At 44.1% G+C, this 25,540-nt stretch overlaps 2 protein-coding genes across 2 annotated transcripts in view; one reads left to right on the forward strand and one right to left on the reverse strand.

Moving 5' to 3' along the window:
* Positions 1-25,540, reverse strand: part of LOC125721930 (protein NLRC5-like) — a gene marked incomplete at its 3' end in the record, with an annotated part of 510,329 nt that overhangs the window by 274,543 nt on the left and 210,246 nt on the right. The window lies entirely within an intron of this gene.
* The window catches only part of LOC125721942 (uncharacterized), a 46,363-nt gene continuing 22,116 nt past the window's right edge, over positions 1,294-25,540 (forward strand). The window contains exons 1-3 of the mRNA XM_048998174.1: positions 1,294-1,474; positions 12,518-12,635; positions 21,789-21,984. Of these exons, the coding sequence (XP_048854131.1) occupies positions 1,321-1,474; positions 12,518-12,635; positions 21,789-21,984 (468 nt within the window). The 5' untranslated portion in view covers positions 1,294-1,320. The remainder of the gene's footprint in view (positions 1,475-12,517; positions 12,636-21,788; positions 21,985-25,540) is intronic.

Consider the following 25,540-nt stretch of genomic DNA (forward strand, 5'->3'; position numbering starts at 1 on the left):
CTTCCACTCATAAAATACTTTTTAATGAAATCAGTTAATCATAAGTTGTTAGTACAGTTTGACTGAGTTAAAAAGTGACATAAAAAGTTAAGTGAAGTAAGACTACACAGAAAATGTGCCAGTGTTAAATTAACACTGTTTATATATTGGAGTGTTTATATGGGTCCACAGCATTCAGTGTTACCTTTAACACTTTACAGTGTGCCTTGAGTGTGTTGTTTTTACAGCAGTTATCTTTATTAACTCTAATAGTGTTAAATTTACACCATAGGGTGTTAAGTCAATGAGTCTCCACCTCCACATATCTGCCCCATTTTAATCCTCTGGGGTCTAAGGGTAGGGGACACACTTTCACTGACTGGAGCATTTAACACTTTACAGAGTACAATGAGTGTTGTTGTATAGTTTTAAATTTATTAGCTATTTTAGTGTTCAGTTGACACCATAGATCAAGTGAGTTAAATGATGAAAAACCCAAAAATGGGGTGCAGGGCTCATACTGCACATAATGCAGTATACCATCTAATGTGCCCACATCATTCCCATATGTGGCATTGGGGGACTGCTTGCTTCAGGTTCATATAGTTTTTTATTATTGTCTTCCTACATTTATCCAACATTCCATTTTCATCCATCCATTCATATAATAGAATAAAACTGGATGCTGTGATACTTGTATTGTTATGTACCGTGTGCGGGATGAGTGAGCGGGAAGCGAGGAAATCAGGATCGGGCTCACGGAAATCAAAAACACGGGGTGTATTGCAAGATGAACACCACACAGTAGGACAATGTTAATGACCGGACTGGGGAAACTAACTGGAACGCGGACTAAATACATTGGACTAAGGACGGCAACAGGAAACAGCGGGTGGGCACGGGGAGTCCACACGGGGTTAATGAGGGGGCGCGGCACACGGGAGGAGCGGACGATCGGGGCATGACATGTATGTATTTTTATTCAAAGATCAACAGCATGTAATACACAGATGTTTTCTGTACCAGACAAACAAAATGGCTACAATTAACAGTGCATGTATATGACATGATAATAAATATATATGATCTTGCTTAATTTATTAAAATGATTTCTTGACACACCTCTGTGGAGAGCGATATCTGCAGGGGACTAAGGACATATAGGGAGGCTCTCTGCACACCAAAGTTAATCTATTCACGCAGGCTGTGGTGACAGTCGCTAGGCAAATGATATAGGGGTGACACAATAACTAGGAACATGCAGAACAACATGTTGCACCAGATAAGACGAAATTGCCTGAAAGTGGAAAAGTATGGCCAGGGGCGGGGGCTGCTTGTAGAATGCCCCCGGGTGATCTCTTCTCATCCACGGACCCGGTGGAGACGGCGAACTCCAACAATCTGGGGGCTCGGGATCGAGATAGAGGTCGGCATTCGGCAAATACCAGACGAGACCTGAATGGGCACGGAAGGCTGCAGGCGCCACTAACAAAAGGTAAGCAGAGCCTGTTATATCAAAATCTGCATATATGGCTATACTAAATAAAGTAGTCCGAAGTGTCCATCAGGGCCGTCAGTACATTGAGGCGGCGAATGAGGGTAGGTAATAGAATATTAAGGCTGGGTTGGAGTCCCACTGTGGTGTCCTTGGTGTGGCAGCCCCACTATTCGCTGACGAGCAAATAGAAGCACTGGGTTAGAGTCCCAGTGAGCTGGGTTAGAGTCCCGGGGAATTCAGGACCCCCGAATTCTACAGGTTACCGGGTGGGAGTCCCGGTAAAGGTCGGGTCAGAGGCCCAGGGTCAGGGACCCCGGATTCTGAGGTTATTATTTTGGCTTAGAGGACCAGGGGTCAGGGACCCCGGATTCTGAAGTTTACTATTTTGGGTCAGAGGCCCAGGGGTCAGGGACCCCGGATTCTGAGATAAAGGTTGGGTCAGAGGCCCAGGGGTCAGGGACTCCGGATTCTGAGGTAATTATTTTGGGTTAGAGGCCCAGGGTCAGGGACCCCGGATTCTGAGGTTATTATTTTGGCTTAGAGGACCAGGGGTCAGGGACCCCGGATTCTGAAGTTTATTATTTTCGGTTAGAGACCCAGGGTTCAGGGACCCCGGATTCTGAGGTAATTATTTTGGGTTAAAGACCCAGGGGTCAGGGACCCCGGATTCTGAGGTAATTATTTTGGGTTAAAGGCCCAGGGGTCAGGGACCACGGATTCTGAAGTTTACTATTTTGGGTCAGAGGCCCAGGGGTCAGGGACCCCGGATTCTGAGATAAAGGTTGGGTCAGAGGCCCAGGGGTCAGGGACTCCGGATTCTGAGGTAATTATTTTGGGTTAGAGGCCCAGGGTCAGGGACCCCGGATTCTGAGGTAATTATTTTGGGTTAGAGGCCCAGGGGTCAGGGACCCTGGATTCTGAGGTAATTATTTTGGGTTAGTGGCCCGGGGACCGAGGGCGAAATTGGCCCTGTTTAGGCAGGGAACAGATCATTTACATCGTGAGGGTCAGAGCAGAGGAGAGGGCCAGCCGGAACCCGAGAAGGGGGAACCGAGAGAGGGAGACAGGCCCTCTGCCTATACGTGTAAAAAGGTCGCCCCTTCTGCCCCGCCTGCCCATATGTGCCCTATGATCACAGTTACGTCCAGGGCGATAAATGTACAAGGGGGGCATCCGGCTGGGGGGGAGACCTGGACTCCCTCAGACGCCGGATTAGGTGGGAGATCGGAGGCGGACTCGAACGTAGATACAGAGTGTAGGGAACCCAAGGAGAGACAGGCAAGCAGGGAGGAGAAAAGGAAAAAGCAAAAAGCGGCGGGGGCGGAAGGCAGACAGGACCAGGTGGCGTTTGCAGCTCGAGTAAGGAGGGAGCAGTTAGAGGAACAAGGGGGAGTAGATTCGCCTGGTCAGCGGGCAGGGACCAACACAGGGAAACTAGAGGAGGGTAAAAAGGTGGAAATGTGGGGTCACGTTTCGGGGGTATGGAAGGACGACCCAGAGGACAGGGCTCGTAGGGCCCTCGCAGACCAGGTAGAGGAGCGGATGGCCGAAATAGAGGCGGCACTACAACGGGAAACCTCACTCTTAGAGGAAAGGGTGAGGGCTCAGGGCTTTGCCCTCGATGAAGAGGGAGAGAGCGAGGGGGAGTGTCATTGCAAGGTCTCAAGGCCCCCAAAGCATCAACTACCTCTGCTAAGAGGGACGGGCCAGACGCAGGATAAATATAGACCTTTCCCGATAGGAGACGTGCAGGCACTGGCTGATAAAATGCCGCCCCCAGCAGAAGGAGGAGGACAGTGGATGGATAAGCTAAACCAGCTCACTCAGGAGACAATGGTGGCACTGGGAGATTTCCAGGCAGTGGGAGCCAGATGTCTGACTAAACACTCATTGCTGGAGGTGGAAGAGAGGGCAGGGACACTGACGCATCCTGATGACGTTAGCTTGACAGCCGTAGTACTGCGCATTGGGAACGCCATGAGAGAAATGTTTCCTCCTCCAACTGGAGCAGGCGTCCCAAAGCTGGCGTGGGATAAAACCCTGCACTCCAGGGAATACCTGGATAAGTGTAAGGAGGATTGGACGGCGAACCGGGTGTCACCCCGGACAGGAGGGGGTGCAGCGAGAATGGAGGGGGTTCCAGAGGGGGTGTGGGCTGCGATCCTCAACAACCCAGACTTACCGGGTGCGGACTCCCACGTGTGGGATAGGGATGTGATACACCACCTACAGAGGGCCAAGGACGAGGCAGGGAAGGAGGAGAGTGACCTTAAAGAGCTCCAAACCCAATTACTATAGTTACAGGTGGGGGAGGCTAGACAGAGGGCCAACGAGAATAAAAAGAGGGGGGCTGGGAAGCAGATGGACGATCTGTTTTAATATGAAACTTATATATATATTAGTTTTATATTAAAATGTATAACAGTACTATATAACAAAAATCAGTGGAATAATGTGTACATTAAATATGGTTACATAACGTAAACCGGTTTATTTTAAAATGTCAACTACAAAAAGAAGATTCCATTTGACATTTTTTTCACTTTTAAGCAATTTATACGACATGTAAGTGCTTTTCTGTTTACATTAGGCTGTTGTACAGCATTTTAAGTCAATAATTGTACGGCAAGCCGGAAATGAGAATTGCTGCAATATTCAATATTCATGAACTGTGGTGTGGCCACCAATATGTGTGACTATATAAAACGCTGTGAGCTCATACTTTCATTTTTACAATTGTCTGTAGAACTGAAGCTTTCGAAGGTCATTTGGAAAAGGTGAGTTTGTTTAATGAAAAAGGCAAATATACCGTACAAACCGTAGGCTAGTAATCCTAATAACTCGTTCATTTTGTCCGTCTGGGGAAATATTTTAATATATTTTTAACTGTTAGTTACTCTTGTTCTCGAATCATGTTATTCCCAGGAGACTCATGCAGATGTACAGAAGATGTCAATTTCTGTATTAATATATAAGAACTTATTCTAGTAATTATATAACTGGTAAATCACAAATGTATTCATATTATACCATTTATCACTGTTGTCTGTGTGACTAAAATGCTTTTGAACTTCTTTCACTTTCACAATCGTGTATAAGAACTGAAAAAAGTGATTTTGTCTGACAAATACAGTGCTTTCCCTAGGTATACAGCTTGGGGGGGGGGGGGTTCATGTGTTTTTTTTAATGACAGCAGTCAATATAACAACTGAACTAAACAGCAGAACATTTCTTTTTATGACAGTTACCCACAAAGTGTGCAGCTTTTGTCACTGCAGTGTATCTTCCTGGGCTTCTGGAAGAACATTTCTAGAGCCTCTTGATATGAGAAGTCAGAGACGTCTGGCTATACTTTATCTTCAGAACTTAACAAACACGTACGTGCCAAACAGTAGTGATGGACAAAATGACACTTCTGGAACATTTAGCAATTTTTTTCTGTCAACACTAGATGGAGCTCTCTATTCAAAAAGGAGCTCAAAGTATCCCGAAAATGAAACAAAAGCGCCGCGTCTACCAAATAGCATTTCGCATTTCACAAGTCTGAGATAGAAGATGAGCAGGTCATTTTAGCCATCGGAATGCTGCAGCCTCCCTTCCTCCTATCCTTTCTTAATTCTCTGTGGATTATTACCAGAGTTGGGTAATTCAGGTCCAGAGAGTGTGCTCATCTGTGTGTGACAATGCATAGGCCTGTTCTATAGGAAAGGTAACCTTAAATGACTTCTGTTGTGATCTGGCACTGTATAGAAAATAAAATAAAATTAACTTGACCTTCAAGGGGGGCGGGAGGCGCCGTTGGGGGGGGGCGGGGAGGCGCCGTTGGGGGGGGCGGGGAGGCGCCGTTGGGGGGGGCGGGGAGGCGCCGTTGGGGAGGGGCGGGGCCCCCCCCTAATATAATGGTTGGGGAAACACTGAAATATCTATAGAATATATCTCAGTAGCGTGCAAAAAAACTCCATAAATAGTTAATTTACTGGGTTTGTGAAAAGTCCTAGTCAACAATGTGTATTGAAACACCTTTGGCTAGAATGAACAGTAACCGACCTTCTCAGGGGATCTTCCTAGGGAACTCATAAATGTGAAGAAAGATTTCAGCAGCTGTATCAATATTATAATTTAGGCTCAATTCTAGAAATTCTTTAACTATTAAATATCCACTGTACCTATTGTTAGGTTTGGGGATTGGACGGGCGAGCAGGAAGCGGGGAAAGACCAGGCAGGCAGGCAGGCAGGCAGGATCTTCGGGAAAACGTGGGTTTATTTGGGAACGGGAGAGCCAGGGCAGACGGTGACAAACTGACATCAACTAACATCAACTGACATCAACTGACATCAACTGACATCAACTAACATCAACTAACATTAATGACAAGTCTGGGGAAGAAGGACTCAGACACGGACTAAATAAACAAGACAAGCCGAAAATAACAGGAAACAGCTGGGCATGATCGGGGAAGCACACGTGGATGATCAGGGGGCGTGGCACACACGAGGATCGGACGAGCTGGGCGTGACACTTATATTGTTCCTTTGTAAAAAGAAAGAAAAAAGAGTTCATTTTAATATACCAGATACAAAAACAGGAGAATCCACTTGTCAAGTGTTTTACTTTAAGGCAGTTTATAAGATAATGTGTATATGCCTTCATGTTCATAGCACAGCGTTTTAAGTCAACGACTGTATGACAACTCTAAAATGAGATTTGTTGCAATATTTGCTGTGGTGTGGCCACAGTAATCTGTTTGATTAAAAAATTCTGATTAAAAACCTATCAACTCCTAAATTCACTTTCACAATTGTCTGTAAAGAGGCAGCTTTTGTGGGCCATTTGGAAAAAGTGAGTTTGTTCACAAAGATATACAGACACGGAGTGGGACTAATTTTCAGCCCAGAATTTTTATGCCAAAGACCAGGGCCCACTTTCTTGATATCGGTGAGTCTTAGCATCTTACAAAGACTCTAAAGAGCGCAAGGATGAAATCTAATGAAGATTGTAGTCATGTATCAAACAAAGTAATGTTACCATATAGACCAGTCATTTTTTAATTAAGTGATGTTTGGTTATGAAACTGTACCCTTAATGATTTCAGTCTTATTTTAAATCAGCAACATGAGTCAATAACAGTGATAAGAGACTAAGAGAGACTCAGACCATCTTCACGGAAGATATACTTAATTAAAAATGTTTCGGGAAACACAGTGGAGCTGTAAGAGAATTAAGGTAGAACTTATGAATGACGTAGCATTAAGGGACTAAAATACTAAGGGGTAACGAGACTAACACTGGACAGATGAGGCTAATTAACAGACTGAGAAAACAAATGAAAACTAATTAACTCAAAGGAACTAAAACAGGGAAACTAAAAACTAAGCAAGGAACAGGGAAACAGAATCTAACACTGGGGAATTAAGCAGGTAGGAACACAAGCAGGGGCACAAGGAACGAAAGCAAAACCAACTACAAAATCACCAGACACAGGAACTAGAAAAACTCACACAAATGAAACACTAGGGAGTGAAATACAAACACAGAGGAAGCAGGATTTGAACACATGACAAAGGGATTTACAAGTAGTCACATGCTCAACATGTTGAGCCATGCGGCTGACAGAAAACAAGGGCGACAAAGACTGACAAGAGGGACAGGATGGCCAGCGATGCCTGCTGGCCAAACAGGGAAGGGACACAAAAGACTGAGACAACAGGGGCTGAATCTGACAGTTAAGAAGGTTTCAGGAAACTGGGCCCATCCAATTTTGTCTTTGTTCTGGGGGAACTTTCATAAATGATGCTACAGTTTAAAGTCTTATTGAGTCGAAATTATCCCGATAAATTACTCAATATTTCAAGAAGAAAAAAATAAATAAATAGCATATGGAAATAAATAATTGTATACTGAACTGGGGTGGCTTTCCCAAAAGTTTTGTTATGCTAAATAGTTTATCTATTACTTAAGATTTATTACACTGCACAACATTTTTTTTTTTTAGTTTTTCTTCCTGAAAAGTTTTTGCTGATCGTAACAGGTACCTGGAGGGCATGCACAAATATAGTTTTGGTTTTGTTGTTTCACATAGGAAATAGACAGTTAACTGTTTTCTGGCAATAACGTATTTAATCGCATTTATGTTTCACATATGCTATTGTGTTTACCATAGTTAGAAATGTATTGCTCTTGATTTTCATTTGTATTCAATGTCAGGTGCATCACATTGCAGTGTTAAACAGTAGTCAGCAGAAATATTTGTATCTGGTGACAGCATTCCTGCAGTCCCGAACCCAACAATTCGGCTTTGCTTTTGACAGATCCAAATCTCTGACCAGGTCATTTAATTCCGACTGTGTTATGAGATGTGGATCGCCTGATGAGTACGGTTCAAAATCCGGATCATTGTCCCTGCCAGTTCCTGCATTGCAGTTTCTTCATCGGGCTTATCTAAGGTCCATTCCTCTGGTGGTTTCGGAATTGGAAGACTGTGGTCATGTGGCACGGGTCTCATTGCTGAACGCAGATTAGGGTATTCAATTGGCTTCATGTTTTTGGCAGAGAAACCAGAGACATTAGTCAAACAGAAGTAACAGTCTGTTACCCGGTCTTTCTGTTCTCGCCATATCATCGGGACAGCAAACGGCATTGTCTTTCGAGTGCCTCTGAGCCAGGCTCTCAGACAGACAACACATGTCACACAACAAATGTGAGGCGGCCATTGCTTGTCTTGATCACCGATTTTACAGCCGAAGCACAGATTATATGCTTTATTCACAAGAGCAGTCATTGAGCATCTTTGAGGAGCAAGCGTATATTCACCACAAATGTAGCAGTGGACGAGAGGGTAGCCTCCCTCCGCCTTCGGGTGGGGGGACGGGTCCTGACTGTTGCTTTTGCTTATGCGCCAAATGGCAGCTCAGAATACCAACCCTTTTTGGAGTCCTTGGAAGGGGTGTTGGAGAACGCTCCTACTGGGGACTCTCTTGTTCTGCTGAGGGACTTCAATGCTCACGTGGTCAATGACAGTGAGAACTGGAGGGGTGTGATTGGGAGGAATGGCCCCCCCAATCTGAACCCGAGCGGTGCTTTGTTATTGGACTCGTCACGGATTGTCCATAATGAACACCATGTTCAGGCATAAGGGTGTCCATATATGCACTTGGCACCAGGACACCCTAGGCCGCAGTTCAATGATGAGCATGACCTCAGGATTAGGTCTCTGCTTTTTGCAGATGATGTGGTTCTGTTGGCTTCATCAGACCGTGACCTTTGGGTCTCACTGGAGCAGTTTGCAGCCGAGTGTGAGGCGGCTGGGATGAGAATCAGCACCTCCAAATCCGAGACCATGGTCCTCAACCAGAAAAGGGTGGAGTGCTCTCTCCGGGTCGGGGAGGGGGTCCTTCCCCAAGTGGAGGAGTTTAAGTATCTCGAGGTCTTGTTCACGAGTGAGGGAAGGATGGAGCGGGAGGTCGACAGGTGGATCGGTGCGGCGTCAGCAGTGATGCGGGCACTGCATCGGTCTGTCATGGTGAAGAAGGAGCTGAGCCAAAAGGCAAAGCTCTTGATTTAACAGTCGATTTACGTTCCTCACCTATGGTCACGAGCTGTGGGTAGTGACCGAAAGAACGAGGTCGCGAGTGCAAGCGGCTGAAATGGGTTTCCTCTGCAGGGTGGCTGGGCTCTCCCTTAGAGATAGGGTGAGGAGCTCGGTCATTCGGGAGGGACTCAGAGTAGAGGGACTCATTGAGAGGAGCCAGATGAGGTGGCTCGGGCATATAATTAGGATGCTTCCTGGACGTCTCCCTGGTAAGGTGTTCCGGGCATGTCCCACTGGGAGGAGGTCCCGGGGAAGGCCCAGGACACGCTGGAGGGACTATGTCTCTCGGCTGGCCTGGGAACGCCTTGGGATCCGCCCAGAGGAGCTGGATGAAATGGCTGGGAAGAGGGAAGTCTGGGCCTCCCTACTGAGACTGCTGTCCCGCGACCCAACATCGGATTAAGCGGGAGATAATGGATGGATGGATGTAACGCAGCTGCTACGACATTGACAAGACATATCGACTGACACAAATCGTCCTGCAAACGTCTATAGCATCTAGCTTACTTGTTACATTGCTATTGAGGCAATGCTATATTATGAAACAATACATACAGACTATCAGGTCAATTTTAACCCAATGAGCAGCATCTGTGTATGCAAGCCGCTTTTTTGGACACAAATATAACAAAAATATATGACAAACCTGTAGATTTCACCCATCAACCACCGAGCAAAGCTGTGAGTAAAATGTCCCCCTCAACAAGACATCACTCAATGCAGTCAGAGCAAACACTGATAAGACACCCAAGGAGGGCCTTAGCCTGAGTCTCATGATACGCTCCTTGAAAGGAGTGACGTCAGACACCATAGGGAAGAGCCGTTAGCAATAGCAACACCCTGAGTATGGCAGCATTCAGAATGACCAGACCAACAGCAGGTATCCGCACGTGCTGAGATCTGGCCACTTCCTGGTCTGCATGCTTCAGAGTGCCACCACCGAAATGTGGACTTTACGATGCTTCCCCGACAGTAGAGAAAGATGGACATCTTGCCAAAGAGACAACCCAGATAGCGAAATGATTCGGTGCCGGATCCGGCAGGAGGATCTGGAACAGATCCGCATAACTGGTCTGGATCGGAGTCCACTTGCACAGCAGGACGGATCCAAAACAGTTAAAGATCACTGGATCCAGGCCAGACTCTACCCATATTTGCCAGTATCATAGTTCACCCAGCCTTACAAATAACATGTTAAATATAAGGAAATTTAATAATTACCTTCTGGTCTTACGTAATGTTTGTTGTATGTATTAAATAAAACTTACATTAATCAAATCAAGCCTATTTTTTAAGGTCGTGGAATCTTACATTATATAAATATATTAATTAATAATTATTTGTGATTTCTAATTAATATTTATTTCATCCTCTCCACCTATCTACCTACCTACACTAAAAATATATTGTTGGATGTAAGTACACAAAGTTAAATTATCTAAGAACGGATGTACATTTTGAGTTCACAGTTCAATTTTATGTTATATAAACTGAACAAATTTTAGAAGACTGGGATTAATTATTTTAAATGAATTCAATAGCACTCATGTTCAGTCTACTTAAATCTAATTTGTATGTGGGGTTGCAATTTATCTATGAATTTTAATTATCTAGTACTGAATCATTTTGCTATCTGAGAAGACGTTCTACATACCTACCCGGGTGGGCCGCCTCAAATTGGGACCCAAGTACTGCCATGCAGCAGGTGACGCCCCAGCACCACACCAGCCCCAATCCCCAGCAGGCCTGACACTATTAGCTCTCCGAAGGTTTCGACTCGTCTGGGGATGAGGCTCACGAGGGCTTTGCCCCCCCATCCACTTTATGATGCATGCAGTCTACCTGTGGGCGGCTGCAGCGGAGCTACTCCTGTGGAGAACAGAAGGGTGTCGTGTCTGTTTAGACTGAGCTGCTGTGAAGTGTTTTATGATGACTGGAGTGTCAGTCCCACCACCAACCTCCGAAAATTTTTCCCTGCAAGTTGAAGATCCACTCGCAGGTCCGGATGCAGTTTAACATCAAACCCAGGACAGTAGCTACTGTACTATAATATACACTCAGTACTCTACAGCAAATAATAATGTAAATATAAAATCATAATAGTTTAGAATAAAAAGTGATACATCCATTAACATCCTGCTACATCCTCTTTTAGTCGTCTTTCGATTGGTGTATATAATTTACTATGAACCTTGGACGTAAATGCAATCAGTCGCTACTCGATCAGACATAAGGCGACAGATACCTGTCTTTTTTAATACATTTAAATTTTTGAAGTAGTAATATGATCAATATATAATACAATGTCACTGTGACAACATGCATGGCCCCCCTGTGGCCCCTCCTAAATTTGTATGTTACTTGGGTCTGATATAAATGCATTATTATTATTGCTGTTATTATTATTTACATTTATATATATGGGCAAAAACTAGTGCTGGAAAGAGGTGAAACAAACAAGCTCTTAACGGACTCTTAATGCAGGGATGCTGGGTGGTCGAGTCGTTTCAGCTGGTTAAAATTTTTTTTCTGTTGTTAACTTATTATTCTTGTGGAAGCAAGACAGTCTAAACAAGAAATGAGAGTGAATATTTGTAAAACCTGTGAAATGAAACCGCAAAGCTTTAGTGGCCCACCCGGAATTCTCCGGAGCCTCCTGACTGGCAACTCCAGCCTGAATATATCTATACTTCAAATGTGTGCAATGTCTAGTAAACCACATAACTTGTTCACGTTTAGTCATTTTGTGAAAAGTTCAGCTGAATGATGGTGTATGAGGCCTGTGAGTTTAGAAATGTAAGTTTCCGATTTCCTCAAACCATTGGGGTTAGTAGTAATATATTATAAGTAGCCCAAAGAAAGAACATGTTGCTGTAAATAAAATTAAAAAAAACATCATTCAACTAATATGTGCCAGCAAGCTTGGCAAAATTCACCTGAAGAAGTAGCAGAAGCAGACTGGTCCTCACCATACCGGCCAGGGGCGCCATAAGGGGGGGGGGGGGGGGAGTTTCCAAGTGCCCCTGACTGACAGGGGCCCTAAAAATCTTCAAACATAATTGGATTGGTCTGTGTTGAGAGGCTGAAATGATGCTTTCATGGGGCCCAAACTCTCTAGCAGCAGCCCTGGTTCTAGCACTTCTTGAAAATTTGTACATTGGTAGAAATCGTCGATGTCGATGGATAATGCGGCTGTGTGGGACTCAGCCAGTTAGGACTCTGTGCCTGTAATTGGCTGGTTGCCGATCCTGTGATGGCTTAAGTGTTTTTCCGCACTGGAGCCTTAAGCAATAGTCTTAACCCTAGTTTCACCAAGGAGTGGCTGATCATGCTTTCTAAACTGTGTCACTTTGGATTAAACCATCTGGTAAAGAAATGTCATTTATAATTTGTTGTTAAATGTAATTTGCGTTTAAATGGATGAGGAAAATACAATGCATTCATTGAACAGGTCTGGAAGTTGGTGTTTGGAAAATGGGAGTCGGCAGCAGTACTGAACTTGTGGTGGAACAGGAGAGGAGACCAGAGCTCCTTAAAGACCCATGGAGGAATATTGAGTGGAACCCTAGGTATGAAGCCCGTTTTTGTTCAATATAATCAACTGATTTGTTTTTTTACTAGTATCACATAATTTTATGCATGAGTCTGACTTGCTTGTGCGAACGCTGGTGCAAACTGATTGCCACTGCTCGCCGGTAAATTCTAACCTTTGATTTCTAATTCTAACTCTGGTAATTTGTTTTATGTGCATTTGGTCTCGACTGGAAGAGTTATTTTTCTGCTTTTACTGATCTTACTTTTTTGCAAGACCGATGTTTTAGCCCACCTGTTCTGTTTGGGCTATTGAGTCTTCCCTGGATCCAGATCTGCCCACTGGACATTTAAGTTGTCCGAGTTCTCGCCCACAATGTGGATCAGTTGCATTTTTACCTGGTTTGTGTTTATCTGGACTCCACTGTTGCTTGTTTTCCAAGCTGCGACGGGTCTGCTCCAGTATTCAGCAGCTGAGCTCCTCCAACTGCGTTTCCACCTGTCTGAGCATTTGCTGACTATACTGCAGCTTTATCCGGACATCGCTTTCTGCCCTCGCCGGAAATACATTCACTGTGGGTCCAGACTGACACCTCGAAAACAATAAACTCCATCTAATCCAGCTCCCATCATCCTCCACATAACTCCAGCAGGACTGTCGACCACAGTGTGCTAGCAAGCCTAGCTCAGTCGACTAACACTTCTACTCTACGTGAAACTTCAACTGTCAACTTCGGTCTGTTAAACATCCGCTCACTTAAGAGCAAGGGACATCTCATCCAGTAGCTCGTGATCGACAGTCAGTTGTGTCTAACTGAAACATGGCAACTGCCTGATGACTTTTCTCAGCTTAATGAATCTACTCCTGCGGGGTTTGCTTACATCTCTAAACCCCGTCGCTCCGGCCGTGGAGGAGGTCTCGCGATAATTTACCATGAGAAATGGAGTCTCGCCGGTGTCTGTTCAGGCATTCGGCTCTTTTGAATCCACTGTATGCCAAGTGTCTGGACCTACTCCTACCATCACTGCAACTGTTTACCGTCCCCCTAAATCAAATACTGACTTTTTAAATGACTTTGATATTTTTTTAACTCACTTATCTACATTAACATCAAATATAATAATTGTGGGGGGTTTTAATATACATATGGACAATAATAATAACCCTTTTACAAGATTCAATTAATCCATTCAATTTTATTTATATAGCGCTTTTAACAACAGTCATTGTCACGAAGCACTTAACTTAGTACTACATTTAACCGGCCAGAACCCCACCAAGCAAACCTGAGACGACAGTGGCAAGGAAAAACTCCCGCTAGCAGGAAGAAACCTTGAGAGGAACCTAGGCTCGGAAGGGGACCCCATCCTATTCTGGGCAACCAGGGAGCATGAAACTGCATTTATACTGAGATTCATTAGAGTTCATATAGTTATGAAGTCCCAGTTGGTTTCATGTTGTTCTCTCCAGGAGTCCAGGTGCGGGATCACATGGTGTAGAGTCGGCTCGGTATCAGCTCAGAAAAAGAGAAGATGGAGAAGAGTTATTGCCCTACACCTAACCTAACCTCCGGCAGGACTAGAGTAACTATGGCAGCCTGGCTAAAAGAGAGACCTGGCAGGAAGCACAGACATGAGGCTTTCCAGGGGTTTTGGCATCAAGCCAACCGACCGTCCACAGCTTAAGTGATCAGCGAGAGTGGCAGGACGACAGCACCAATCCCCCCTTTCACCTTTAATATCAAATGACTATGAATCTCCAGATTTCCCTTCACCTTAGAAAAGGGGATTTAACTATCCAAAAGACTGGCTAAAGAGGTACGTCTTAAGCCTTGACTTAAATGCAGAGATTGTGTCTGAGTTCCGAACACTAATAGGAAGTGTATCCCATAGCTGTGGTGCTTTATGAGCAAATACTCTTCCCCCAAAAGTAACGTTCTTTATTCTGGGTATGGATAGACGACCTGCATCTTGTGATCTAAGCCTACAATTCGGAATGTAGTTGCAAACAAGGTCACTCACATACAGCACTGCAAGACCATTTAAAGCTAGGTTAAGAGCAGTATTTTGTAATCAACATGAAATCTAACTGGCAGCCAGTGCAGTGAAGATAAATTTGGGGTAATATGATCACATTTTTTAGTTTTGGTGAGGACTCTGGTTGCTGCATTCTGGACTTATTCTGGAGAATAAGACATTATAGTAATCAAGCCTAGAGGTAATAAGCACATGAACCAATTTCTCTGCATCTTGAAAGGAGAGCGTGTTTCTAAACTTGGCAATATTGCGCAGGTGAAAGTAGGCGGTACGGCTAATGTTAGAAGCATGTACATCAAACAAAAGATCAGAGTCTATAATAACACCAAGGTTTTTAACAACAGTACTTGGTGTAATAGGTAGTCCCTCCAGATTGACTGTGATGTCCGATAGTTTACTTCTGGTGGCTTTAGTGCCAGTAAGAAGAACCTCAGTCTTGTCTAGGTTCAGCTGGAGGAAGTTGTCTGACATCCACTTTTTAATATGCATTAAACATTCTTCCATTCTCTGAAGTTGCTGTCTATCTTCTGGTTTGGCCGATATATATAATTGTATATCATCTGCAAAGCAATGAAAGCTAATTCCATGCTTACGAATAACTAAGCCTAAGGGTAACATGTATAGTGAAAATAGTAGGGGAGTTAGAACTGAACCTTGTGGCACTCCGTATCTGACCTTGACATGTTCTGAGGAATCACTATTTAGATTCACATACTGATAGTGATCTGACAGGTAAGATTTAAACCAAGAGAGTGTCACTCCCCTTATGCCTACAGTATGATCAAGCCTATGTAGGAGAATGGCATGGTCTATAGTATCAAAAGCAGCACTAAGGTCAAGCAGCACTAGGAATGAGGCACAGCCTTGGTCAGCAGATAGGAGAAGGTCATTTACTACCTTCAGTAGAGCAGACTCTGTGCTATGATGAGCACTAAACCCAGAATGAAATCTCTCATAAATCTGGTTCTCCTGCAGAAATGATGTTAGTTGACTAGCTACAACTCACTCTATTATTTTAGAGATAAATGGTAGATTAGAGATTGTTGTATAGTTTATCATTTCCAAGGGATCCAAGTTTGGTTTCTTCAATAGAGGTTTAATTACTGCTAGTTTAAGAGATTTTGTTAGATGGCCGATGCTGATGGAGGAGTTAACTATTGCTAGTAGCGGTTCAATCAATACGGGAAGCATCTCTTTGAATAATTTTGTTGGAACTGGGTCTAGCAAACAAGAAGATGAAGATAAAATTAAGGACATCAGTTCTGACTGGTTAATCCTGGTAAATTCTTCAAATAGGGTGATTGCAGCATTAGCACATGCCGTGTCAAGGCCAGAGAATGAAGTTATTGGAATATTCCAAATGTTCTGTCTAATTGAGCATATTCTTTGGTCAAGAAATTTCATAAAGTCGTCACTGGAAAATAACGCGGGCACACTTTGAGTAGTAGTCTGGTTATTAGTCAGCTTGGACACCATAGAAAATAGGAATCTAGGATTATTTTTGTTTATTTCAATTAGCTGTGATAGATACTCTGATTTAGCGGCACTAAGAGCCTTTTTGTAGCTACCCAAAGTCTCCTTCCATGCTAGTTCCAGCACCAATAGTTTAATATGACGCCACTTACGTTCTAATTTCCGTATCTCCTATTTTAAAGTGCCCAAGTGGTCATTATACCAAGGAGCAGTTTTATTTACTCTGGTCTTTTTTATTTTTAACGGAGCAATTTTCTCTAGGGTGGAATTAAGCGTAGATGCTAAATAATCCATAATGCTATCAAGTTCAGCAGGACTCAACATTAGTTTGGTTGAAAACGATAGCTCAGGGAGATTATCGATAAAGTAACTCGCTGTATTTGACGTGATTGTACGCTTGGTATAGAAGCGAGTCAGTGGGCTAATATTTTGAGGAAGGTAAATATTGAACGTAATAAGATGATGGTCAGAGATAATACTGGACTGAGGCAGTAGAGTCACATTATCTATATCAAGACCAAATGATAGGATTAAATCCAGGGTATGAACGCAGTTATGGGTAGGCCCAATTGCATTAGGTTTTACCCATGTCTCTATTAGACAGAGAATGTTAAGGACGTGGTCAGAAATGATTTCATGCTAAGTGCCTTAGTACTTAATGATCTAATATTTTGTAATCCTATTTTTAGCTTAGTGGTATGCATTAGCTGTTCTAATTTTCTAATTCTAATTCTAATTTAATACAAATTTAATTTGAAAAGGACGCTTTTGCAGTCTACCTGAACTATTTTTAGTTCAGGGCACAGACACAATGTCAATACGGTGGTACTTAGGTGACAACTCAAGACAACTCGCAGGCGGCCGGTTTAGGTTTTCTGCCTGCAGCCTGGCCTTAGCTCCGGTTTGTCAAAGGCCGCCTAAACCTGTACCTGCATAAAGGCCAGCTGCTAAGTTCATTGAAATACGGGCAGCACCCTCCCACGAGGGGTGGATACCGTCCCGGCTCAAAAGACCGGGCTTCCCCTCGAAAGTGGACCAGTTATCTACAAAACCTATGCTACTTTCAGAGCACCACCTTGACAGCCAGCAGTTCAGCGACCAAAGCCTGCTGTAGGTCTCAGCGCCACGTCTAGCTGGGAGGGGGGCAGAGACGATTACTGCCTGGGTCATTGTCTTGGCTAGGTTACACACCTCTTTAAAATTACTTTTCGTAACCTCAGACTGTCTGAGCCTGACATCATTGTCGCCGACGTGGACAACTATCTTGGAATATCTACGTCTATTTATGGTCAGCACCTTAAGATTGGCCCTAATGTCCGGCGCTCTGGCTCCCGGTAAACAATTTACCTCGACTGCTGGTGCCGCTAGCGGTCTATGGCCGCTATTTTCACATGTCGTACTTCCAACAGGCGTCTCAGTGGGTGTTTCACTGAGCGGGGAAACCCTGTTCGACACGCTGAGAGATGGAAGGTGGTGCTCGGGGGTAGCCTTCGCCGAAGCTCGGGCTCTCCGACTATGTCGCCGAGTCGTCACCCACCCGCCCTGCTGTATGGGCTCTAATGCCGGAGTGCGGGCCATGCTATCTAACTCTAATACTGAAGCCCCCAGACTCCCTGACTGCGAACCTGCAGCTAGCTGGCTACCTGGCGACTGTGCTAACGTCTGGAGGCGCGACTCTAGCTCTATAACTCTTTCCATCAGGGCTTCTACTGCCTTGCACTTCTTGCAGATAAAGTTATCACTGTTTAAGCTATCATTGCTGATGGACAAACTAAGGCTAAACATTCTACATTCGCTACAAAGCACATCACCACTAGCCATCTTAGAATAAAATCTCACTTACGCTATTTCTTGTTGCGCAGTTTCGCTGAAGAGCTGGTTCTTGCGATAATGGGGGGATATGAGGATGAGCTGCTGTAAAGTCCGCGCATCCGGGTTAAAGGAGCATAATAAGCTTGATAATCTTGCGTGGAAAGTTTAAAAGTCTAATCGGTTGTCAGTCTCTCCAAGTTAGAAGTTCAAGTTGAAAAATACATATAAATGCAATTTAGGTATCGAAAGACAAAAAGTTTGGAACACCAACCAGTGTAGCAAGTGGCGCACAGACGCTACTGAGGAGCAGGAAGACAAGAGACTTTACATCCTGTCTCGAGAGTTCTGGACTTCAGCAGTACACCGATATTCCGATTCACTCTAAAGGGCATATATTGGATTAATTTGCTGCTCTGGTGTTAGCCCCTCTGATTGTACAGCAGTTGAACTCCCTATAACTGATCATTTCCTCCTCTCATTTAAAGTTGAACTCACATTTTCCATTCATAAGCTCCCTCGTTTCATTTCCTTTCACAATATTAAAAATATCAGCTTAGATTTACTTTTTTTCTAGCATTAACTCCCTTATGGACATTCCCAATATATCCACCCCAGAAGAGTTAGTTTCCTATTATAACTCTGGGCTTCATGACATTCTTAACTCTGGTGCCCCATTAAAAACCAGATCTGTCTCTTTTTGTATTTCTGCTCCCTGGTTTACATCTGAACTTCGGCTTTTGAAAGCCAAAGGTCGCCAACTAGAGAGGCTTTACAGAAAGACTGGACTCACTGTTCACAAAGAGATGTTCAAAGACCATATATCATACTACAGGGATTCAAATGCTTAAACCAAATCCAACTATTATTCCCATATAATTTCATCCGATTTGGGTAATACTAAGGCATTGTTTTCGATACTCAACAATATTATCCAACCCCCAGATTTTCTACCATCCCATCTTTATTCAGCTAATCGCTGTAATTCCCTTATGTCCTTCTTCAGAGGATCCATTGGGACCTTGGATCAACCTCATTTGAACTCATTTGAGCTCCACTCCCCTACTCTGACATTTTCATCCTTTCAGCTTCCCACCCTTTCAGAAATTTCAAGTCACCCACCTGTCAGTTAGACCCTCTGCCCTCAGATTTGGTTGAGGCCTGTCTCCCTTCTCTGGTTCCCCTCATTTCGTCTCTCATTTACTCTTCTCTCACCACTGGAACTATTCCTCCATCATTCAAAACTTCTGTCATAACTCCAATACTGACGACCTGGTGCTGAGCCTACTGACTTCAATAACTTCCGTCCAATTTTTAATTTACCTTTTATCTCTAAAATTCTTGAAAAAACAGTAGCTATTCAACTTCATTCCCACTTACCTCACAATAATTTGTATGAACAGTTCCAGTCTGGTTTTCGCCGTCTTCATAGCACAGAAATCACACTTATAAAAATCACTAACGACCTACTTATGGCTGCTGACTCTGGTTTACTAACTATTCTCATTCTTCTTGACCTGAGTGCAGCCTTTGATACTATTTGTCACAACACCCTTGTAAATAGATTATCTTCCATTGGTATCAGAAACACTCCATTACACTGGATCAAATCTTACCTCTCTGGCCGCACTCAGTTCATTCAGCTCAAATCTTTCACATCTCAGCCCTCCACTGTCACTTCAGGTGTGCCCCAGGGCTCTGTCCTGAGGCCCCTCCTCTTCATTATCTACCTCCTTCCCCTAGGAAAAATCTTTCACATCTCAGCCCTCCACTGTCACTTCAGGTGTGCCCCAGGGCTCTGTCCTGAGGCCCCTCCTCTTCATTATCTACCTCCTTCCCCTAGGCAAAATCACAAGTACAATATCAATTTCCACTGTTATGCAGATGACACCTAGCTCTACTTCAGTAGCAAACTCAACTCTTCCATTTTACCTTCCTCCCTCATTGATTGTTTAGCAGAAATTAAGTCCTGGTTCTCTTTAAACTTTCTTAAATTAAACAAATTGGGTGTCATCCTCGACAGTACCTTACCCTTCCGGTCTCACATCAATAACATCACTCATATTTCCTTCATATTTCCACCTACGTAATATTAATCATCTACGTCTTTCCCTTACTCCACATACCACTGCTATTCTTGTTAACAGTCTTGTTACCACTCGCTTACATTACTGCAACTCTCTCCTCTTTGGTCTCTCTAAGAAATCCCTTCATAAGCTTCAATTAGTTCAGCTGCCCGTATTATCACCCGAACCTCCTCCATCCACCACATCACTCCCGTTCTGCAGCAGCTTCACTGGCTGCCAGTTGAGTTCCGTATTAACTTTAAGATCTTGCTGTTAACATTTAAGGCCATCCACAACCTTGCTCCTCCATATCTGTCCGACCTCCTACAAATTGCCACTCCCCCTCGCACCCTCAGATCCTCGTCCTCCATCCATTTCACTGTCCCCCTCGCCCGTCTTCCCACCATGGGGAGCAGAGCTTTCAGTCACTCAGCTCCTCGGCTATGGAACTCATTACCATCACAGCTCAGAAACACTGACTCACTTCCACTCTTCAAATCGAAACTTAAATCCCACCTGTTCAAGCTGGCTTTCTCTCTGTGAATTCAGTTGCTTTGTCTAATTTAACCTATATTTTATATTCTTGTATTTTTTGTATTTTATGGTTTTATGATTTATATTGTTCTTTTGCATTCACTGTACAGTGTCCTTGAGTGTCCAGAAAGGCACCTATAAATAAAATGTGTCATTATTATTATTATTATTATTATTATTATTATTATTATTATATACCTGTGTTTTTTAAATATTCATGAATAATATACTGTAAACCTTCTGCTATCAAACACACCCAGACACACATACAGCCTGCATATGGTGCTGTGTGGCACTGCAGGTTAGGTCTCTGCACCCATGATAAGACGTTCACTAGTTGTAATCCCATGGCTGGTAGTGATTTCACCAGTGGGCCCATGAGTATGACTATTATTGTAGCAAAATTATTTGCAAATGTGTGTGGAGAGTTGTGTGACTGTATCTCAATCAGTGTGTGCATCATCATATTTGTAAATGTAAAAGAATCTGTAAATGCATACTGAGATTTACAAAAGTGTATAAGAATCTGTAAATGTGTATTCAGAACATTTGTGTGTGTAATGAGATTTGTAAATGTGCAAAAAATTCTTAATGAGATTTAAAGTTTTAGTTCTGGAAGCATATTACATTATTCTGGGGAAAAAAAAAGTTCTGTTTTTCCAAAATAAGGACATAAGAACCCTGTTTTTATAAGTAACATTTTCAGTTTTTCTGAAATAATGAGATAATCATCCTGTTTTCTGAGTAATATTTTCTGTTTTGAAACCGATCACTTGAAACAGTACGCCATACTTCATGGATATAAGCTGATGCATCGAAAAAGCATTCAGGTTTATGATTCCACATGCCATAAAAAGTTTGGACCTATATTATAATACAAACATCTCTGAAGACGATTCCAGCACCAGAGTTGCGTTCCATGAGGATCCAGTAGGCCTATTTGCAGCAATTGTCTTGAGTTACAACAAAGCCGGCCTGAATGCATTTTATATTTCCGTGCAGCATGTCATATTGTTTCAACTGATCCAGGACAAACACTCCATGGTCCACATTCCTTCTCATATGTTATTGCTTAATGGTTTTTAGATACACCTGTAAAGCGGAGTGATACATCTGATGTGAAATGTCCAAGTGCGGTTATACTCTAACAGCACTCATAAAAAACATTTTGTCCAATCAGATTTCTTGGTCGAAACTAACTGTTGTATATTAGATATAGAACTATTTGTGTTTCTTATAAATTTTGACTAATTCCCATTTCCATTCCTATAGCACAAGAAAGGACCTTGTGAAATACATAGAGGATTACAAGCCCCTTATTGATTCAGTGCCTCAGGCTCGGATTCTTCTTATTGGTCAGATTACAGCTGGAAAATCGAGCTTCTTCAACTCCATCAACTCTATCTTCCGTGGCAACATAACAAGCCAAGCTGACGTAGGATTTATACACACAAGCCTGACCGTGAAGGTAATGTGATTATGCGAGTCTTCATTTCACGAGCGTGCGGGTAGGTGTGGATGGAACAGGCAGGAAGCCGAAAGCAAGGCAAAACTCGGGTTTATTCCGGCACAAGGGTTAGGAACAGGTAACGTCAGGAACACCACATTAACCATCACCAAACCACAACTAACTACAATGACGGACAAGGGGAACAGGTCAGACCAGGACTTAAATACACAAAGACTAATTAAAGGAAGCGGACACAGCAGGAGACGATCAGGGAAGTACACGTGGGTAATCAGGGGGCGTGGCACACACGAGGAGCGGACGAGCCGGGCATGACAGTTTGAGCCCATTGTCACAAAAATTTTACCCGGAGACATAGTTCTGAAGTGATGGGAAATTATTTCTTTTTGCAAAAGGGAAGCAGAGTGATACACAAGGGATGATCACAGACAGCTTCAATTAAAAATGAGGTGCAATGTTTTAATTTATACATTAGGACAAGCTATATATGGATGGTCTACTCTTTGCACTCTTCTTTGCTAAGTTCAATTCCTTGTGTTGTACACCAGGGCAAAAGACTTGGGGAGCAGGTAGGGAGGGGGGGCAAAGAAAAGGTGGTTGATTAATAGAAATGGAACTGGCAAACAGGATCACAGGGGAAGAAACAGGGAGGTGTGGATATGGACAACAGGCAAACAACGTTAATGATGGAACTGGGGACCACAAGACTGGGAAGCACTTAAATACTGAGTTAATGAGGGCCCAGACAAGAGGCAGTTGGGAATTGCTAACCTGAGGGCAAGAACAAGAGGTGAAAAACGTGCACCAGTTGTGGTTTGTTAGAGCAGTGGCAGGGAGGAAACTGGAGGATCAGGCAGACATCATGGGCAGGGAAGGACTGTACCCCACCCCTCCCCAGAATCTGGATGGGACAGGACAAACACTGACAGGGTCACAGACCAGGCAGGGACCAGGCCAGGAATGGACTGAAAATGACCAAGGAGACCCAGGAAAAGAGATGGGGGCAAATAAAACAGGTCACACCTGGACAGGACAGATTTTACTACAGAGGGACAGAACCCATGGACAAAACAGAACTGGACAGGAACACACCACCCTAGGGCTTTGACCGTGGAGCCTAACACCAGGATAGACATACAAAGTCCCCAGATACAAGGACAAGACCAGGGACACAGGACCAGACACCATTAGGGACACAGATTAGGGAAGAGCAAAGTTGGGAAGGGGCAACAGGGCAAAACCAGGGCAGAGCAGGAGGGAACAGGGCTTGGCAGGGGATCATCCAGACCCTGTGATGTGGGGGGCAGACTAAAGGACGCAGAGCCTCCTGGGGTTGGAGAACTTGTGGGACCAGGTGGCACTGAGGGGTCAGAGTGGCTAGGTGGCACCAAGAAGACAGCAGGGCCAGGGTCAGATGGTGCTGCAGAGACAGTGGAACCAGACCAGGGGGGCACTTAGGAGACAGGATAGGAACAGGAGGATAAGGGACCTGCAGGGTGAGAGATGGAGGGATAGGAGGGCATTGAGGAGCTTGAAGGGCATGACGACTGGGACAGCTGAAGATGGGCAGGACAGGCTGGAGGGAACCTGGAGGCCTAGACACAGGCAGAACGGAACCAGGACGTCCAGATATGGGCAGAACAGAACAGCTCTCACTGGCCTGGCAGCTGAGAGTGAAGCTATATTCAACAGGACATCATGCAGTGAGCGGGGTAGAACCAGGCCTTCCAGAAATGGGCAAGGCAGATGACCTGGCATGTTGGGAGCATGGGCAAAGTGGCGCCCTTGGAGCTGGGAGCAACAGAAACCTCATCTGTGGTGGCCACTGCGGGTGCAAGGTGGGCAGCCCTCTCGGGGCTGGAAGCCTTGGGCCAGGCGCTAACAGAGTGATGAAGGCCTCTCCTGGGCTGGGGGCTAGTGGAGCGACAAAGGCCTCTCCTGCATCTCGTTTCCTAAGCCTCTGCCTCCACCAGTAGAAGCTAATGTAGAACTTTGGGGAACCAGCGTTCGCATCTGCAGCAAGCAGTGGGACAGTAGCTAGTCCCGGAGTAATGTCCTGCTGTCTGCCTTCGGGCGATGATGCAGAAGCAGGTGGCCCAGTGGTGAGCGATGTGGAGTCAGCAGGCTCTTTGTCTGCGGTGGATTCCACCTCCATTAAGTTCAGTGCACTAACCTCATCCCAGATGGCTCCAAGAACCCCCACTATAGCCATCACTTCCCCCATCAGAGAGTCCAAGGAGAGGATGGCCACGTACCCTTGTAAACCCCTCAGAGTCAGGCCATTCTCTCCGGGGAAAGATGTACTGCTGCCTGTGCAAGTACCATGAAGTAAGCCTGAAAACAGGCAGCAGCAATCAGTGGTAAGGATTCAGGTGATCTACTGGTGCTGGGAGGAGTTCCTTCATTTTGTTGTATGCACCAGGCCAAAGACTTGGGGAGCAAGTATACAGTTGCACACAAAAGGTGATTTATTAATATAAATGAAACTGGCAAGCCAACAGGATCACAGGAAATCAAACAGGGAGACTAGAATATAGCAACAGGCAAGCACAACGTTAATGAGCACAAGCCTGGGAAGCACTTACATACTGGAGTAACGAGGGCACAGACAAGAGGCAGCTGGGAAAGGTTAATAGGAGAGCAAGAACGAGAGGTGAGACAAACAAGCACCAGACATGGCTTTTTAGAGACAAGAGGATCAGGCAGCATGGTGGGCAGGACATGACACCTTTACCTTATTTTTTATTGTTTTCAATACCATGTGTAATTTTAAATATGTCTAAAAACAATACACTTACAGCCACTTGAATTTTCCCCTGTTTCCATGATGGGGCCTTGGCTGGTCCTTGGCTGGTCCTTGGGTGGTCCATGACCGATCCCCACTGGGTTCTGGGTGGGACCTTGACTATAATGAACAAGGGGGTCCCCATGATCCACCCCTTAACTCTCTGTGTGTAAAGTACTTGCAATGATTTATCCATCCACCAGGGAGAGCAGTGATTATGAAAGCTGAAGCGACTTACCTGAAATCAGGTAGAACACCTGAACATCTTAACTTCACTACAAAAAAATGAAAATCTAAGCAAGTATGATTTTCTTATATTTATACAAAATTCCAATTTTATTTATGAACTGACGACACTGCAATAAATGGCCTGTGAAATTTAAGAAATTGTTTCTCTTGTGAGGCAAAGATGGCCTAAAACTAGCAAAATGTGTTTTTAGTCAGTTTATTGATGAAATTAGAATTTTGTATTTTACTTCACCTTTTGGAGATGAGGCAGACCCAAGATGTGTTCAATACAATAATTACAGGCCTAAACAAAGTAATAAGACTGATATCGTTAAGCAAGGGACAGTGTGGTATATGAAAATTAAACAAATTCGAAGCCCATCGAGCTTGTTTGGCACATGATGAAAGACTTCAGATGTTGCTCTGTCTTTGTCCTGCTCTGTGTTGCACCATGGTCCTGGAGGAACATTATTTCATTTCTCTATATACTGTGTGTATTGTTGAAATGACAATAAAACCTACTTGACTTGACTACTTGACTTG

Source organism: Brienomyrus brachyistius, unplaced genomic scaffold (assembly GCF_023856365.1).
Source record: "Brienomyrus brachyistius isolate T26 unplaced genomic scaffold, BBRACH_0.4 scaffold36, whole genome shotgun sequence".
NCBI lineage: Eukaryota > Metazoa > Chordata > Actinopteri > Osteoglossiformes > Mormyridae > Brienomyrus > Brienomyrus brachyistius.